General features: G+C 36.3%; 1 protein-coding gene across 26 annotated transcripts in view; it reads left to right on the forward strand.

The window, feature by feature from the left end:
• The window catches only part of NEB (nebulin), a 188575-nt gene that overhangs the window by 116875 nt on the left and 52955 nt on the right, over positions 1–18745 (forward strand). For 23 of the 26 annotated variants that reach the window (XM_060776678.2, XM_060776715.2, XM_060776799.2 and 20 more), the window contains 18 exons: positions 33–230; positions 840–944; positions 3179–3283; positions 4412–4519; positions 5783–5890; positions 6356–6463; positions 6838–6942; positions 7065–7169; positions 7535–7633; positions 7842–7952; positions 8508–8612; positions 10338–10442; positions 10764–10868; positions 11694–11798; positions 12401–12505; positions 13218–13322; positions 14843–14947; positions 16517–16621. In XM_060776678.2, the coding sequence (XP_060632661.2) occupies positions 33–230; positions 840–944; positions 3179–3283; positions 4412–4519; positions 5783–5890; positions 6356–6463; positions 6838–6942; positions 7065–7169; positions 7535–7633; positions 7842–7952; positions 8508–8612; positions 10338–10442; positions 10764–10868; positions 11694–11798; positions 12401–12505; positions 13218–13322; positions 14843–14947; positions 16517–16621 (1992 nt within the window). Of the gene's footprint in view, positions 1–32; positions 231–839; positions 945–3178; positions 3284–4411; positions 4520–5782; positions 5891–6355; positions 6464–6837; positions 6943–7064; positions 7170–7534; positions 7634–7841; positions 7953–8507; positions 8613–10337; positions 10443–10763; positions 10869–11693; positions 11799–12400; positions 12506–13217; positions 13323–14842; positions 14948–16516; positions 16622–17176; positions 17282–18745 lie in introns of all 26 variants that reach the window. The other 3 variants (XM_060776842.2, XM_060776687.2, XM_060776751.2) reach the window with 1 other exon arrangement.

Below are 18745 nucleotides of genomic sequence, written 5' to 3' on the forward strand. Positions count from 1 at the left end.
CATTGACTAATATTGTATTCTAACTTCAATAGCGCTTGTACAGAGAAACTTACGAGAAAAACAAAGCCAAAATCCATATTGTACCAGACATGGTGGACATTGTGTCTGCTAAGAGCACACAGAAGAAAGTCAGTGAAGTGGATTATCGCATCCGTCTCCATGAATGGACCAACATTCCAGATCTTCATGAAAATGCTCTGGCACGAAAAGTCTATGCCCAACTTAGTGATGTAAGTCTGTAATGGTTTGCTTGACCTCCAAACAAAAACTCACTGTTATATAAAGTTTGCAACCAACAAGAAAACTAACACTGATAGTGTGACATATTGGATACAGATTCTGCTTTCTATGGACTGAAGGGAAAGAGCTAAATGGGCAGTGGACTACAATTTAGTTGGGAGTCCTTTTGTAACTTCAGTTTGGCAAATATTAGGGGACATGAAATATTAGGGGACATGAAATTGAAGAAGCTGCTTTGAACTAACTAGTTCCTCCTTGAACTTCAGACTCCCAGTAAATATGCTTTCTTTCCATAACAGATGGTCAGAAACAGCCTAATCCATATTTAAAAACTTCGGTGTGTCATTCTTTTCAGATAATACTTGATAGCAAGGCTGAAGAAGTAGTTGCCCTGGATATTCAGATTATCATTTTCAGTGTTGAGGTCTTTCCAGCTTAGAAAACATTTCATGTATCATAAAGAAAATGGGTGCAATTTAGGAAGTCAGCTTCAGTTGACAAATACAGGTGGTGTGGTTGTTAGTTTGAGCCTATTGTTGTTTCAAGTGTAAATCATTATAATTGTTTTCCCCTCTCTTTTTCAAAATTCAATTCCTTAGGTTGTGTATAAAGATGATCTCAACTGGCTCAAAGGCATAGGTTGCTTTGTATGGGACACTCCTGAAATTCTCCATGCCAAACATGCCTATGACCTTCGCGATGATGTAAGTATGTTTTGATACCAGCTATTTGTTTCTGTCATGGTGTTTATACATGAGTATACGCTGTGCCTTTCTTTCTTAAAAGCATATATTTTCAGAATTCATTGATAAACATAGCTTTCCAGAGGATGTGTGTGCCACAGAGAAGTCTTGTGATCAGTCAACAAACTAGATAGTACACAGCTTCCCCTGTGTTCTTTGTGTAAGAGCCTTTTCTAAATAGAAAATACCATATTACCTTCACTTACAATTCTTGCTGGCAATTATTTGTTAGAGAATTAATCCTAAACAAAAGTGTTATGTATTGTCAAAGGCTTTCATGACCTGAATCAATAGGTTATTGTAGGTTTTTCAGGCTGTGTAGCCATGTTCTAGAAACATTCTCTCCTGATGTCCCACCTGCATCTATGGCAGGCATCCTCAGAGGTTGTGAGTGTATGATCTCTTCCCTACCCCCTACAAACACATAGGCCAAAATATACATTTTTAATTGATCTAAGAGCACTTAACTGCAAGAAAATGGTGAAAGAAAGATATTTTCACTGCACCAAGATATTATGTGTCCTAGAATGCAAACTCATTTATTTGTCAGAATAGGAGATAGATAACTAATAGTTCACAATGACCTTCCCTAATATGATGCCCACCAGATATTTTTTGGGTTATAATACACATTATTCCTCCAGCATGGCCAATAATGATGCAAGTTTTAATCCAAAATATCTGGAGGCCATGATGTTGGGGTGGTGGCTGTATCTTATATTGAAAAATCTAATTGAAAGTCTCAGAACCTTTTTCTAATTTACATAGTTTTCTTAAACCACCTCTGTGTCTTTTGGTCATAGTTAGAAAATTGAGCTGAAATCTGGCTACCTCTCATTTAATGGTGTTTTAGACTTGGACTGCTCTGTTGATAATTAGCTCTGGAAAACACATGAACCACGCTGCTTTTAAGTTCTGTTTAGTTCCTCACATACTCAGGAAAATATATAAACAAGGAACCTGCTATTTCAATGTTTAATTTTTTTGCATTTACCCTCTGTTTTTGAGCTACATTGTTGCACTCCAGAGCAGGATTCCCTCTGACTTTAGACACTACATGGTTGAGTTAAAATAGCAAGCAGTTTATCAAGGGTAATAAAAGCCAAAGCAATAAAAATAACCCACAGTAAAAGGTAAATCCAATTGATTAGGAAGTAAAAAGAGCAATAAATCTCAAGAGAAATAGTCCACAGAAATCCAAGAAAACAAGAGGCTTGATTTCCAATGCAAATAACAGCCAAGGCATTTGAGACAGGAATCAAACAAAGACAAAGGTCCAGGAACTTAGCATGAAGAACCTATCATGAATCCAATGTTGCTTCATCGAAAGCTAGACTCAGTACTTGACACTATATATCTACTTTGTTTCCCAAACAGCTAAGAATGATTTTTTCCTCACTTTTGGTTTCATTTCTCACCTCTGCTCTAATCTGTCTGAGCACCTTAATTTCTTATTTGTTTGTCTTTGCTGGCTAAAAGCACTTCAAGGCTTCATTAAAATCTGCACCTGGAGATTACTGACCAGGCGCAGAGCCTTTCCCAGGTTCAAGACCTTGAGAATCCTTTTGCAGCAATGCAGGCCTCTCTAAGCCATCAACTGAACTGTATTCAGCCCCCACATCTCTAAAACTAGGCCCAGGAACCAGACCATCATCCCCATTCCCTTCAGGAAAATTTCATGGACAGCATCCCCATTCCTATCAGAGGAATCAACTTGAACTTGAACAACATTGTCAGTTTCATCATCTAAAGCAACCTGATCATTAGACACAACACTGGCATTCCCATCATCCAAAGCAACCTGATCATTAGACACAATCACAGGCTGACATACACCATACATATTTTTTTGCATTCAGGACAATTTAAGTTGCTTTTAAGATGTAACTTTCCCTTTATTTTTTAAACAGGTGGAAGCAAAATTCAACCTAAGAGGTTGTTAAATTTAAACTGTACTGTCAATTATCTTGCCCCACAGCTTTGAGGGGAAACTCGAATATGGCCCACAGCTTTGAGGGGAAACTCGAATATGGATTGTTATCAAGCTAGATGCCAGCTAGATGCAACTAAATTGTTTTAGGATATTTCAGTATAGGTTTAGAATCCAAAATGGTAATGTAATAAGTAGGAAATGCTGTTAAATTGTATTAGAAATAAGTAAGAAAAGATACACATGTCTGTCTCTACTTCTACAGTTCAAATACAAGGCAAAGGCAGAAAAGATGAAGAGCAAGTACACTGTAGTCATGGACACACCTGTCTATGTTCAGAATGTCCAGAGTGGACTGAATCTCAGTGAAGTAAGTGTTTGCAGTTCTGTTTACCTCATTTTCTTCTTCATTGCTGTAATAATTGTGTGAGGAGTATAGGCCAAATTAAAATTTACAGAACTTTTCAAGGACTACATTTTAGTGGCCAACAGGCCCAAGCCTATGGGATAAAAAGAGCATATTTTAGCTTAAACTTCTTGCTGGCATAGGAAGAGATACATTTGACTGTTTAGAATGTGGAAAGTGATTATAAGGTAACACAACATTAGAAAGGGGACATGGCAGTAAGAGGAAGCCCAGAGAGGTGAATTTCGATCTCAGAAGGATTGGATTTGGTTTCAGAGGTTGAAGTTCTCCATACCTGGTGTAATCAGATATTGCACATTTGATTTTTACCATTTTGCACTATCACCCTTACTACTAGCAATTGCCAGAACTTGAAATACTAGGTTTAAAAAAATTAACTTGATAATGGTAAATATAAAATTTGGAAATTTAATTCACTACCTTGAATAACTGGAATCAGAAAAATTGGTTGAGTTACTGCTAATGGACTCATTATTTATAGAGAATCTTTAAATTTAAGACAAATCATCCTATTATTGTCCTTCAAAAGGATTCTGTTGGTCCTCTGAAAGTTGCCTTACTCCAAATTAGAATGTTTCCCCATGCGGACTACAAAGCCCATTATTTTGCCAGGGTATGGTAAGAGTCCAATGTGACTGGGCACTGTTATATTGGGAAAGTCTGACCTAAACATAGTATTTCATGTTAAAACCTCCTCAACTTGCTTTTTTCTTCATTTCTATCTCTGTCTATTTGTACCTGCACTGGTACTCTTCAGTATTCAAATGCCTTGTTTGTTAAAGGGTGACAAGGAGTGATTTATGTTAGTTACAAGGCATAGATCACTTTGTAATATTGTAGGAATATTAAGTAGATACTGGATTATTGGATGGTTATGAGACCTTTTGTAACAGTTTTATGATACATGTTTTAGTATACATATAAATCATGTTCTTTCTATTGTAAACAAAGGTGGAACCATACATCACAATATCAGTTTTTTTTCTTTGAAATGATACCTTGAAAAATTGCCTAACATATTCCCAATAAGTTGTTTTCAATGTAACTAACTCATTCTTGTAAATTTCTCAGGCTGTTTATCGCCATGACTATGTGAAAAATATCAGAGGGAAATACACACCAGTGGATAAGACAGTGGATTTGGAGCGTGCAGCGAATGCATACAAGATACAAAATGAAGTAAGTGCCTGAGCAATGTTTCTAAAAGAATTGTAGAAGTGTTGAAGGTTGGTTCAGAGCTTTGAAAAGTTTATTTTTCAGATCACAGTGCTTTGGAGTTATACCAAGCCATGCTGACTGTGAGGTTCTGAGAAGTATAGTTCAAAAAAGGAAGCTCCCCAGACAAAGCACCATTTAGCTTGCTTCTATGCCAGTGGTTCTCAACCTGTGAGTCTCCAGGTGTTTTAGCCTACAACACCCAGAAATCCCAGCCAGTTTACCAGCTGTTAGGATTTCTGGGAGTAAAAGGACAAAATATTTGGGACCCACAGGTTGATCCACTGGGTCCTTCGTACATTTATATGAGAGTGAACTGTAGCAACTTTTCTTGTATGTTCCATTTTTCATTTAATTTTCAAGTTGGTCAGGCTCCTGTCAAATGAGCCCACAGATTTTCAGCTCCCTGTTCCTAGAGGACCTTTAAGCTGTGACTAGATCTATTGGGTAAATCCAGTTTAAAGGGCTTTGGAGCTGTTCCAATGCAGCCTTTGACTGTCCATATAGCTGGCCAAGCTGAGGGTGCATCGAGTTTGCTACTGCTGTGTTGCCACTGGCAATATTTTTGGTCATATGGCCCAGTGGCAGAAATGCCATCACCAGAAATGCAACATTTCCAGCAAGTTTCTGGGAGGAAGCTGCTTGCTAGTGGTGACGCAACAATGATTTTGTTGGTGATGTGGAGAATGGATTAGACCAGATCCAACTTGGTTCATCTGTCCATATCTCCAAAAATTAGGGATCACTCCAGAGCTCTAGAGTAAATTCTGTGTTCTGTTGACCCAGATTAATGGCTGGAAGCAGCATTAATGCTGTGAATCCAGCTGTGCATCACCTGCAGTCCCCAACGGTAGCTGAATGCTGAGTCCATTTTATTTTCGATATGCATATATGCCTTCGTGCATACACAAAAGGAAATATATTGGCTGAAACTGGATACTGGTGGTCAACAAAAGTGGGGAAAATGGAAAGGATAAGGGGAAAATAGGGAAGAATTTTATTTGGCCAGTCAAAGAATGTGAAACTGAGTGGACCTCCTAGGCTTCCTCTTCAGGAAACAGAATGAATGAATTAAGAGGATTAACTTCAACACTATCTTTTCGGGATTGTGATACAAATGCCTTGTTGTAATACTACATGTTGAAACAGTATGAGCCTTCTTGAAAATGAGGATTTAGCTATTGTTGTAAGTCTTTTAAAAAATCTTCATTTTCTTTCTTGTGATAGGGTCTCTACCGGAAAGCAGGCTTGCATGCACTTCCCACTGGATACAAACTCCCAGCAGATACTCCTGGTTTCAAACATGCTAAACATGCCCAATACATTGGCAGTTATGTGAGTATTGGATGGAATGGTTTTTCATTTTAGTATTATTATTCTCAGTAAATATGTCTCCATTTATGATCAATTACATCAATACCATTTACAGGATAAATGCATTGGAAACAGAATAACTGTTGGCCAACGCCTGCTAATATGTACAATAAACAGCTGGTATTAAACAAAATATAACAAAGGCTTAAATTTATGTACACTTTGGCCACATTTCTGCCATGTGCTGTCTCAATTTGCCTATCCTGATAATTATACATCATTCTATATTTAGATTGCAAGGCTGTACTTAACGTTCCTGGGAATACCCACCCACTTAACACAGTGGGACTTATTTCTGTATAGGATTTTGCAGTTAAACTTTCTTTACTTTCATATTCTTTATAACATAAAAATAGAATCCTAATAAATAAAAAAAATCTGTGGCATTTGAATGGCTATTTGAAGCTTTAAGAATTTCTTTTACAGCTGAAATATAAAGAAGTCTATGAACATATCAAAGCTAAAGGTTACAACTTTGGTCCCAAAGCTGTTCCATTTGTTACCACAAGGAAAGTCAACAAAATTCTCAATGAGGTAAGACTAATAAAAATTATGAAAATTGCCATTCGTCTAGAACTTGCTTATGTAAAATCATCTAAAATAACTGTTGGAATAAAATAATAGCATGCTCTTTCAGGGTAGTCATGACCTCTTGTGCCATAAAATCTTTTGATGAGCAGACAGTATTTTAACCCTTGTTCTCTACTCTAATTCTGGAGTCTTTTTCAGTGCCCCAAATTATTCCCTTGTATACCAAGCAACAATTTGTTATTTTCCTCTTCAAAAAAAGAACCTGTGACTTTTGATGCTTCTAACTGCCAACCCTCTTCCTTTTCTTTCTTAAGAAAGGATGGTGTTTTTCTCTTTTTGGCTTAAATGCATATGTAACACTTTATCTTTCATTACAGAGACTGTATCGGGAGACATACCACAAGAATAAGGATAAGATTCACACCACACCTGACACACCAGCAATTCGCCAAGTGAAAACTAACCAGGAATCTATCAGTGATGTATGCATTTTTAAATTCAATGATTATACAAACACTACAGCAATGTTGATATTTTTCATGCTTTCTTTTTTTTTAAAAAACTAAATAAAACCCTAATGTCTCTTCCTATTTTTCTGTCATAGCTGATCTACAGGACTGACTTCTTCAAGATGCAAGGTCACCAGATTTCCATGCCATATACTCCACAGACAATACACAGTCGTTACGTTGGAGAGATTACAAGTGATGTAAGCAACTGTTTTAAAAAGAAATTTCATGATTAGCACAAAGTGGGAGCATATTTTACTCAGAATTTCTGTACATGGTTTCTTCAAAATAAGATTTTCTAATCAATAATGGAGTCCTAGATAGAATTTCTAGGAATCTGAAGCAAAGTTTATCTGGACACCACCATCACATCTAATGATTTCTTGGCCTTCTTAGTCCTTAATCTATCCAATTTTTAAATACATATTATAAATAATTATTGATAATTGTGTAATTTAAATTTCCAATTCAAAACTCTGAGATTTTAAGGCATGGTGTGATTGTTGCTCTCCCTAGTACGTTTATTGTAGAAGATCTATATGAAATGCCTATTATTGTTTGACAGGTGAAATACAAAGGTGATCTACAGTGGCTGAGAGGCCTGGGATGCTTCCTGTATGATACTCCTGACATGGTCCGTGCTCGACATTTACGCAAGCTCTGGGTATGTGCTTTAATCCATCATTTGTGTTGAATGATTTCTCACACCCATAACTATTTCAGGTTGTGAACCGGTGCCATTTTTAGTGTTTCTATTCACTTTTGATTTGTTGTTGTTGTTGTAGTTGTTGTGTTTCACATTATCATTATCTTGTTGGGACTAAAGGAGATTGCATGTTGTGTTTGACACAAGTGCTTTCCTTTTTTTCCAGTCTAATTATGTCTATTCTGAATCTGCAAAGAAGACGCTAGACAAATATCGTGTGGTTCTGGACACTCCTGTGTACAGGACCATCCAGGAGCTAAAGACCCATTTGAGTGACGTGAGTAGTATGTTTTTTAAATCTGTCTGCAATATAAAACATTTGAAATGAAAGGGAATGGGAAGATTAATGTATAATTATCTGTCTCATCTTCAATGCGTGGTTTTAAAGCTATATGCCATAGCTTCTATGAGAAAAGGGGTACCCTAAGGAAGCTTATCATCTTTATAGGTAAACTTTATAGGCATTTTTAAAAAGGTAGTCTGGTTTTACAAACACACCATCACAACCCACTCTTAGAACATAGTTGTCTGGTTTTTTCCATATTATATGTAACAAGCTTAGGTTTTCAGAGAATCACCAAGACCCAAGCATTCTAAACATATTATTATGCTGGCTCTCAGTGGGATGCGATAAGCTTATCTCTGTATAGCAGTTAGATCAATAAGTGATGTTGAAGATTGACTCTCAGTCAACTATATCAAAGGCGATTCTGTTTACTGACAGTTTGTTAACTATTTTACATTTGCTTATTCTAATGTATTTGTTACACTGCTGGCAGCAAAATTTGTTATGGAAGAAGGCATCACTGCCCTGTTGTGTGTCTCCTTCCAGCTTGTATACAGAGCTGCAGGCAAAGAGCAAAAAACAAAATACACTTCTATCCTTGATACACCAGATTTTGAAAGGGCCAAGAGAGGACAGAAACTGCAGAGCAAGGTAAGAACCCTTTATTTATGAAAAATAAATGGATATATATGTATTGAATTCTCATTCAATGATGTATTATGCTTTCTAACTTGTTTCCGGTTAATGTATATATTAGGGCTGGGTGGTTTCGTTCGTTAATTTCGTAATTCGTTATTAATTCGTATTTAAATTAGCTTACGATCCGATATTGGGCCATTTTGGAATAGTGTGAAGAGTTAAATAGATTCGAAACAATTTTTCAACTTATTTCGTAATTGTTTCGAAATTGTTTCGAAATTGTTTTGATATTGTTTCGTAAATATTTTCGAATGCCAGGTGCAAGTTTTATAGTTGTTGTTTGTTTTATCACACCAACAGTCAACAACAGAGGGAGAGGGAAGCTTTAGAAGTTCCCCCTGTCCCATTTGGAGGTTTTTTCAGCATATTTTTTAGCATATTTGGAGGTTTTTTTTAGCATATTGAGCAATCATGTCCGCCATTAACAAATCGATTTGAAATTTACGAAATTTCGTATATTTCGAAATTTTTAAAAGAAAATTTCGGAATTCTTTAAAGAAACGAAACGTGATGGACCCCTTAAAAACGAATCGAGTTTAGAAACAAATTTTTCCGTGGTTACCCAGCCCTAGTATATATATTTTTGATATGCAGAAAACTGTAACAAAAAGTGATATACAGAAAAATGTATCTGCCAATACAATGTGCAATTTGTCATCATATTAGCCACATATCTTTAATGAATGCTTGCAGCAAGCTTAATGAGAACAGATAGAAAATCAAGATACATTTAAACTTCCATTTTTAATTCTACATAATGTCTGTAAAACAGAACTATTCAATTTTCCTCAAAATTGTGCCAAAGTAACTTGGAGTGCTTTTGTGAGCCGCCCCAAGTCCCTTTGAGGAGACGGTGAAGTATAAATAAAGTTATGATTATGATTATGATTATGATGATGATTATATTATTATTATTATTTAAAATCTGAGGGAAAAAATGCTACATTTTGAAAATTTCAGGTTCGTTTCCACCTTCAAAAATTTAGTTTTTATTCCAATGCTCTGTATTTGAATCAACACTTTGTATTCTCAAATATATACTGCATATAGTTCCTTAAGCCAGGATTAATTATTTTAATAATAACCTGGGATTTAAGAGACCATGGTTCTTCCTTACGCCCCAATCTGTAACATGAGCTGAAAGTGTTCTCCTGTCATGTCATGAAACAGAGCAAGCATACAGTAGTCTGATAACCATTTGGATGGCTGTTACTACTTAAAACTTGTGGCCCAGGTTAATATAGGCAGATGTTCTGTCTCATTTTAACATATACTACATTTGGTTGTTATTCTTGCAATTAAATCATAGTTCAGTTTAGTGGCAAACCTCTAGCATCAACTGTTAAAATCTCTCAGCTAGGAGGATTAATAAAATACTCTTAGGCTCCTTCCACACAGCTGAATAAAACTCCACATTATCTGCTTTGAACTACTCAGATAACCCAGTTAAAAGCAGATATTGTGGGATTTTCTGCCTTGATATTCTGAGGTATATGGCTGTGTGGAAGGGCCCTTAGATAGGTGTGCAAAGTTGAAGTAGATCTATGGAGGTATATAAGCCAATGGCCTATAATATAATTCTGTATGAAAAAAGGAGATGAAAAAATATGAAAAAATTAGTGTAAGATCTTTGACATGTATGAAACACAGTGTTTTGTCTTGTGTCTTTTTCTACAGTACTTGTATATTGAGCTTGCCACTAAGGAAAGACCCCATCACCACGCTGGAAATCAAACATCCGCTTTGCAACTTGCAAAGCATGTGAAGGACTTTGCCAGTGAGGTAAGACATGCCATCTTTCTAAAAATTCAGTAGTGTTCTTAATGAGTTGTTTATTTAATTTCTGCAGAAAAGTACAAATTTGGAGCCTTTTAAATCAAGATAATAGGAGGCATTCTTTAGCCTTTATTTATCTATTGTGGCTTTTCTGATTATGGATTTCTTTATTTCTTTATTTATTTGCCACATTTATATACCGCCCCTCTCAGCCCAGAGGTGACTCAGGGCAGTTAATATTCTTACATTTTTTAAGTGTCTGGTTTTATAATGTTCTTCTTGTGATGTGAACTCTAATGTTTCCTCTCTTTTCTCTACTGAATTTAGAAAAAATATAAAGCCCAGTACAACAAGCTGAAGCACAAGTATGTAACTATTCCTGACACACCATTCCTTGTCAGGGCTAAGAAAGCCTACTTGAATGCCAGTGATGTAAGTATCTGATGAAAATATGTTAAATAGAAAGTTTGGGATCAATATTTCTCCCAATATTGATCCCCAATATTGGGAGAAGGAAAGGATATAAATGAATGAAATCATGATTAATATCCTGATGATCATCTTCTTCATTTCCATCCTGTCCTTTGCCAGAGACGGCAAAATAGCTTTGTCTGGCCTTTACCAAATAAAGCACTGCTTGCATGGATGGGGAGAATTACATGTATGGAGACTTTCATGCTATATGGGAAGCTATGTGGAAAAGTAGAATTACAGAGTGTCTGAATGTACAGTAGACTCTCACTTATCCAACCTTCGTATTATACAATGCAGTCTGCCTCCTGTCCGGATCCACAGCTGTTTCAATACATTGTGATGTTTTGGTGCTAAATTCGTAAATACAGCAATTACTACATAACATTACCATGTATTGAACTGCTTTTTCTGTCAATTTGTTGTAAAACATGATGTTTTGGTGCTTAATTTGTAGTGTAATTTGACATTTAATAGGCTTTTCCTTAATCCCTCCTTATTATCCCACATTTTCACTTATTATCTAATGTTCTGCCAGCTCATTTATGTTGGATAAGTGAGACTCTATGTAAATAAGTAGAAGCATTTGTTATTTCACTTGTACTGAGATCTTTGTCTGCCTGTCTATTTGATTATCTATCTGCACATCAATCATTTACAGCAGTAGAACCAAATAGGTGGAAATGGTTCAGTTGTTGTAAAACAATGGGATTAAATACTGTTTTAGTAATGATATATATGGTATTTTGAAACTGACATCTTCCCACTCACTTTCTTTTATATCAGCTGCGCTACAAGGAAACCTTTGAAAAAGCAAAGGGTAAATACCACACTGTGAAGGATGCCCTGGATATTGTGTATCATCGCAAGGTCACCGATGATATCAGCAAAGTATGTATATAACTTTCTGGAAGCAGCTGTCCTTATAACTATATAATACAGTATAGACATGCAGTATGGTTACTACTTATTTATTTATATTTAAGCTCTCTTAATGTCTGTTCTCTTACCCTAAGTAAGCTGTGCTGCCCAGAACTCAAATCAACTTGATTCTCCCCCTCCTGCCATTCTCAGACTGAAAGCAGAAATGACCTTAAAATAATTCTGGGCCTATAGCATTATAATCTCCTTTTGCCTCTGCAAAAGTTCCTTTAATACTTGTTCAGTCCGTACATCAACAACTTGGCTTCCCTTTTTCTTTCTTTCATAAGATTTATTTTTCTCTTCATTCCATGTAGACTTCTGCCAAGATGCCTTGTCTTGCATTTGCCCATTTCTCTTATTTCTGCTCACCTAGCTCTATTACCTGGGTACACTGGCATAGGAGAGTCAGAATATCTTCATTTAAAATGGCACAAATTGTAATTTCAAATTTACCAGGGAGGAAGTACCATTTAATTGAGTGAGATGTCTTAGTAAGCATGTGGAATATGTTCTGCTTTGCATTCATTTCATGCAGTTTTAATCAGTTTTTAAAATGTTTTCTTCTGTAGGTAAAATATAAAGAAAAGTACATTAGCCAACTTGGAATCTGGAGATCTATCCCCGACCGGCCAGACCACTTCCACCATCGTGCAGTCACAGATGCAGTCAGTGATGTGAGTGTGAATGGATCTTGACACAGGAATGTCATATACTGACAAGCTTTCCAAAATAAAATGCAATGTATCATTTGAGGGAATTGGGGATAGTTGAGATATGTTCAAATAGAGAGTGAAAGTTTACTTCTGCGGATATGATTTCGCCCATTGGGAAAAGCTTTTAGGGGAATCTCATCACCAGTCAAGACATATGAGAAATCAAGAGATATGGGACCTCCAGTGGGAATAAAACTGCTTTCTTTCTCTAATCTTTTCAAATCATTTCCCCCTTTAGGGGTGCTTATATGTTTTAAAATTCATTGATTTAGGTAAGAAAAAATGGAATAATTTAATGTCACAAATATTCAAAACTGATCCATATTATTATCGCTATTCTTTGAAAAGAAATGTATATTTCTTCCTTCTAAATGTAACATCATTAGTAGTAGTAATTTAAAATGCATTTGCAAGGTAGATATTTCAGCTAATATTCACTGTAGTTGTGTGCTGCAGTAAAACTATGTATATAGATTACAGGCATGAATTTCAAAGCCTGTTTCTTTGGACTACAACTCCCAGTATCTCCTAGCCATGGTGGCCCATGGATTTTGTGAGGTGTACCAAAAAGAGATCTCTTGAAAAAAAACTGGTTTGGAAACTCAGCCCCAGGCTTGCCTACCTGGAGCTTTCAAACATTGTAAATATTGTTCTTTCTATTTTGTCTTTATAGGTGAAATATAAGGATGACTTAACATGGCTCAGAGGCATTGGTTGTTATGCATGGGATACTCCTGATCTTCTTCTTGCAGGAAAGAATAAGACACTGTATAGCCCGGTATGTATGTTTGCTCTCAAGAGCTCAAAGGGGGTGATCTTCTACATCCACAGATTAGATCAAACAGAATAGGTATTTTCTAGTAAAGACATGCTGCATGCAGAGTAAAATGGTTCCTAGAAATCATTCATCTTCACAATTATTTTATGCTCAGAGGAAAAAAAAATGAAGATGTATCAATTGCTGTGCAACAGTTTTCAAGGTATCTAAACAATTTAGCCATGCTAGTAATATTAAAGATCAGTAACATACTGTAGTATCTTATACTGTCAACAGAATTGCTTCTAAAACTATGAACAAAGATGGAATTGCCAGGGAATTATGCTCCTATCACAATCATACAGACTTTTTATATTTAAGAACACCATGTTCATTAGTTATTATAGGTCCTTTCCACACAGCTGAATAAAATCTCACATTCTCACATTATCTGCTTTGAACTGGGATATATGGCAGTGTAGACACAGATATTCCAGCTCAAAGCCGTTATTGTGGGTTATTCTGCCTTGATATACTGGGTTTTTATGGCTGTGTAGAAGGGCCCATATATCCTTTTAAAAATGCCTTTCTTTCCATTTTAAATCTGTTGATGCCTGTGAACTCCGAAGCTCCATCTTGTACACTGCAACCATCAGTATTAGGAATGCATTTCATTGTTTACTCTGAATTTTTTGGGTAAACATAATCAGAAGTGCATTGCTAATGGTTTGCCATCATGAAGTGTTTTAATCTATTCCTAGAATGTTGCATGATAAAGGTCTGTCCAAGTCAATAGTTTTGGCTACTAAATGTAGTTTGATGACCAGACACATAAAGTTGGGTTAAATAAGGGGTATTTTGTTTGTCCTAGAAACTATTTCAGTTAAATTTGAATGTAATAAGAAGCAAGAAGTGGGAACAGTCTGCTGTAGGTTGAGTGGAGGACATATATCAACCCCAGGCTACCTTCTTAGCATTGGGCAAAACACTTTGGCCTTGAAGGCAATACAATAGTTGGGTTGCTCACCAGCCTGACTCTCAGGTCAGCCTCAGGGATATATTCCCCTCCCATCCCATCAGTCACAGGACATGTAAGAGCCATCTTAGAGCCCTCCTTTCATGAGATGGAGTGTCCAGACATTTACTACTCCCTGGCTCCATCCCCATTGCATGCATGCTCTGGTCTCTAACCATGGAAGTCTTCAAAAGAGTACCCTCTGCTACATTGTCATTTGTCATGCAGGTTCAGATACGTATAACAGCAATACATTTTTAAATATCACTATGGCCCTTCCACACAACTGAATAAAATTCCCACGTTATCTGCTTTGAAGTGGGATATATGGCAGTGGGGACTCAGATATTCCAGTTCAAAGCAGATACTCTAGGTTATATGGCTGTGTGGAAGGGCCCTTAGTGGCTGCTCATTTACATAACCCATTACTGCAGTATTCATATCACATCATTACATCTGATTAATGTTTTAACATTTCCATTGTCTATATATGAATTTTAACCTTTTAACCTAATGTTTCATCTAGTGTAAATATAAGGAATCCTTTGAAAAAATGAAGTCCAAGTTCCAGTACGTTGCAGACACTCCAATTAATAGGCATGTTAAGTATGCAACTCTGTTGGCAAATGAGGTAAGTAGAATTGTTATTACTATGTAGGATAATTATCACACAGAACAATGGATTGTTTTTAGGTTATTTTGGAAGTCAGAGAGATAAGACTAATGGATAGACTTCACAGTCCTTCTGGAAGCCCCTGTTCTCCTCACTCTATTGTACCCACCTTATCTGTGATCAGTCCCTCTTCCTCTAAAAAAAATCCAAAACTTCCAGAGCAAATTTGGGTGGGGTAGTGTGTGGAAGTGAGGTATGTAAGGGATTCTCGCGTTGCATGAGTGGAACTCTACTTGGATGAACCTGAATTTGTGAAGTCTGGTTCAGTTACAATTTCCTAGACATATTAAGTTGAAGAAACAAGTGTCTAAAGTTTGTCTACCTAGAAGTAAATTTCATTTAGTGGAACATGCTTCTTAGTGAAGACCAAATCCAGAGAATAAGATGCTTTTGCCCCAGAAACACTGATATCCATACTGTTTCTCAGTTAGCTTGCCCTACTGCATATACTGTGCAGAATTAGGATATCAACATATTGAGAAAAGGGAATGGAAAATCCCAAGTCTTTCTGCTTTCTGTTGTGCTTACATTGGCTCAATTTTGAACAACAAGCTGACTTATTTAGCAGATTGCTTGATAATTTAACAGTGCAGCATGTAAAATAAATGCAGATATTATTTAAGTTCATATCACACAGTAAAGGGAACTGCATATATAAAACATTATTTGACTCAGTGATCTGAATTATATTATTTATAAAAGATAATATACATTTCATTTTTACTTTCAGTTGACTGAATTTTAACATAATAAATTGTTTTTTCTTCTTCCCACATATCTGAAATTCTAGGGCCACAGTATTTCCTGTAGTTGTTCTATTCATATGGAAATGAATATTTTTCTTAGATATGTAGCTGAACTTAAGCATAATAGCCAAAGTAGTGTAGTCCTATTGAATAAGTGAAACTTACATACATGTTAATTGGCCAAGTTTCCATTGAGTCAATAGGTTTAATTTAGTTAGGAGAGACAACTGGATTTAAACTATTGATTTCAGTATAGTTCATGGATCAGAATCATTAATCTCACTAAAGTCGAGGGTTGGAGTTTATCTAACGTTTTGCTATAATGTGTCCTCTTCATATAGTGCTGTGTCAACATTACTCCCCAGTTTGTTAATTCACCATGATGTTGTGTACACATTTTTAAAAAAATATTAATCCTTCTCACCTTATAATTGGGGACATGTGTTTTATGGGAGGGTGGGACTGTAAGGTTTCATTATGTGTGCTGATATCTGACAGTGTTGTAATTTTAATGATGCAATTTTATGCAGATTTATCTGGGAATAAGCCCTGTTAAACTCAGTGGTACTTATTTCTGAACAGAGGTGCATAGGACTGCTCTGTAAAAGTAATAATTGAGCTATGCTTTCTTTTGCTTATTTATTTTCCTGTTATATTTTAAATAAAAGGATTCATTTAACTAGTAGTTAAGGGGGTTTCGCTTTGTGGAAGCATTGATCTCAACATATCTTTGTCCTTCTACTTTTGAATGTTCTACTGTTGAATGTCCTGCTCTGAGCAGAAATTGTACAAATCCGATTATGAGAAGAAGAAGGACAAGTATTCTCTTGTGGTGGATGACCCCAAAACCTTGCTGGCCAAATGGGGAGGCGAACTTAGCAGTCAGGTACTGTGGCAGCATCGGCCACAACATCTGAATTGTGGTCATTGCCACTCTCCGATATGCCTCTTGACCTGTCTGAAATGCCTGCAGTCCATAATGTCATTGTTTTCAACTATGACATTAGAAATGTATTCTTGGTCTTGAAAACTATCTGTACCTCGCCACTCAAAGCAACAGCTTTTTGAGTGAGCTTCTCTGTACTCTGTGTTCTCATAAGCTATGCACCAATGTACAATAAAAAAACCCAGAATCTTAGTGAGTTGTGATGTGAGATACAAGTAAGTCCACATATGAGTGAGACTGGTATCATTATTATTTAAAAACATTATGTCTGCATTGTGTATTATAAAATGGATATGGCAGTGAGGGGCTGAATCAGGATGACACCATGGTGCTCCTTTTCTCTAATTTTTGAAGAGGGAATGGATTCTGTCATTGGTGCAATTCTGGGAATACACGAGTATCCCAAAGGCCTAAATCTCAAGATTCTGGGATCTAGAGCTTTCCCTCTTGTCTTCACAAGTCTCTTTTGTGCTTCGTTGCTGTTTGCATGGACAGAGAAAATATAAGTCTAGAGCCAAGTTGTTCCTGCAACATGGATGCAATGAAATTCTGAGACCAGATATGCTGACAGCATTGTACAACACATATCAATTGAGCCAGGTAATGCATTATATGTATTGTCATCATCATCTTCATCGTCATCGTCACCATTATCATCACAACAATAAAATACATTTATATCATACCCATTTCACACGATCATGTCTCATTATTGTACTCCATCAATAGACCTCAGGAAACAGTTGAAGAAAGAGGGAGCTTTGCTCACTTTCAACTTAATTAGTACTCCTCTGATACTAGTGAACTCATTTATGGAACGGCAGTAATGAAGTTATATGGGCAACATAAAACCAAGGAAAGGGAGAGCAACCAGCAATATTTTTAAAGTGGAGTGAGGAAAAAGTGCAGGCCTTCTGAAGAACCTGGTTGAAGATGCATAGAATTTAGTCCCACTACACACTATCTACTTCTTTGGAGGGTCAATAAAGTAACCTGACCTTCACCCATAACTCTCAGTAGCCCAATCTTTACCCAGAGTCATGGATGAAGGGTAGTTTACTTCACCATCCGTTCAAGGAAGCAGTATATCTTTATGTATACACACAGCCCATGAACACACATTGTACCCCAGACTCAAATACAAGCAAAATACCAGGACTTATTTCACCCCTCATCCTAACTGTGGACATCTGATTAGTGATAATATTTCTTTAGCTGTTACTTGACAAAAATAAAGCATTCCTTGATTGCTATTGAAGGATGTTCTATCAGCTTGTCTGTTTGGAATTCAGCCTCATAACTTCAATTGCACAAGACCAAGTTAAAGTATTTTTATACAGGCCATTTTGAAGCCTGGAGTATTGCTACTACATAGTATTTTTTCAGTTGGGAGGGAGGCATCCTACTTGCATCAGATGCATACATCTCATCATTGTGTGTCTTCTATAACTAGAATCCCAGCCTCATTCTATAGATATACATATGTTAACCAGGAGCAGAAGTCTTAAGTCTGACATTCTATTGCAATCCATTTTCCCATCCCATAAGAAAAAAAGTTGTAAATAAAAGTACACATACTAAAACATAAAAACTCAAACTAAAACATTGTTAAACTATTTGTAGAATTAAAATAGTGGTTTAAAGCAAAATATCAGTAGAATCCTAGAGTTGGGAGAGACCACAAGGGCAAATCAGTCCAACCCCCTGCCATGCACATTAAGTACAGCACATTAATGAAATCCTTTTTCCTGAAAGTGGAACTTAAAAGAATCAATTCTCCAACTTCACTTTCATAATTGGATGCTACACTATAGTTGGTTCATCTGCTGAGATGAGATAATTATCACACAGCACTCCTTGCCTAAGAAAACCCTACTAAATTCATGGGATCACCATAGGTCGACATGTGACTTGAAGGCATGGACGCATACACATACACACACTCTATTGATTTGATAAAATCAGTAAGCAAAAGTGATAATGACTAGAACATCAATTAAGAAATAGCTTGTATTAGAATCAATGGTGTTTTAATTTAAGCATTTTCAGGTTTAGCATGTAAGT

This window comes from Anolis sagrei, chromosome 1 (genome assembly GCF_037176765.1).
Source record: "Anolis sagrei isolate rAnoSag1 chromosome 1, rAnoSag1.mat, whole genome shotgun sequence".
Lineage (NCBI taxonomy): Eukaryota > Metazoa > Chordata > Lepidosauria > Squamata > Dactyloidae > Anolis > Anolis sagrei.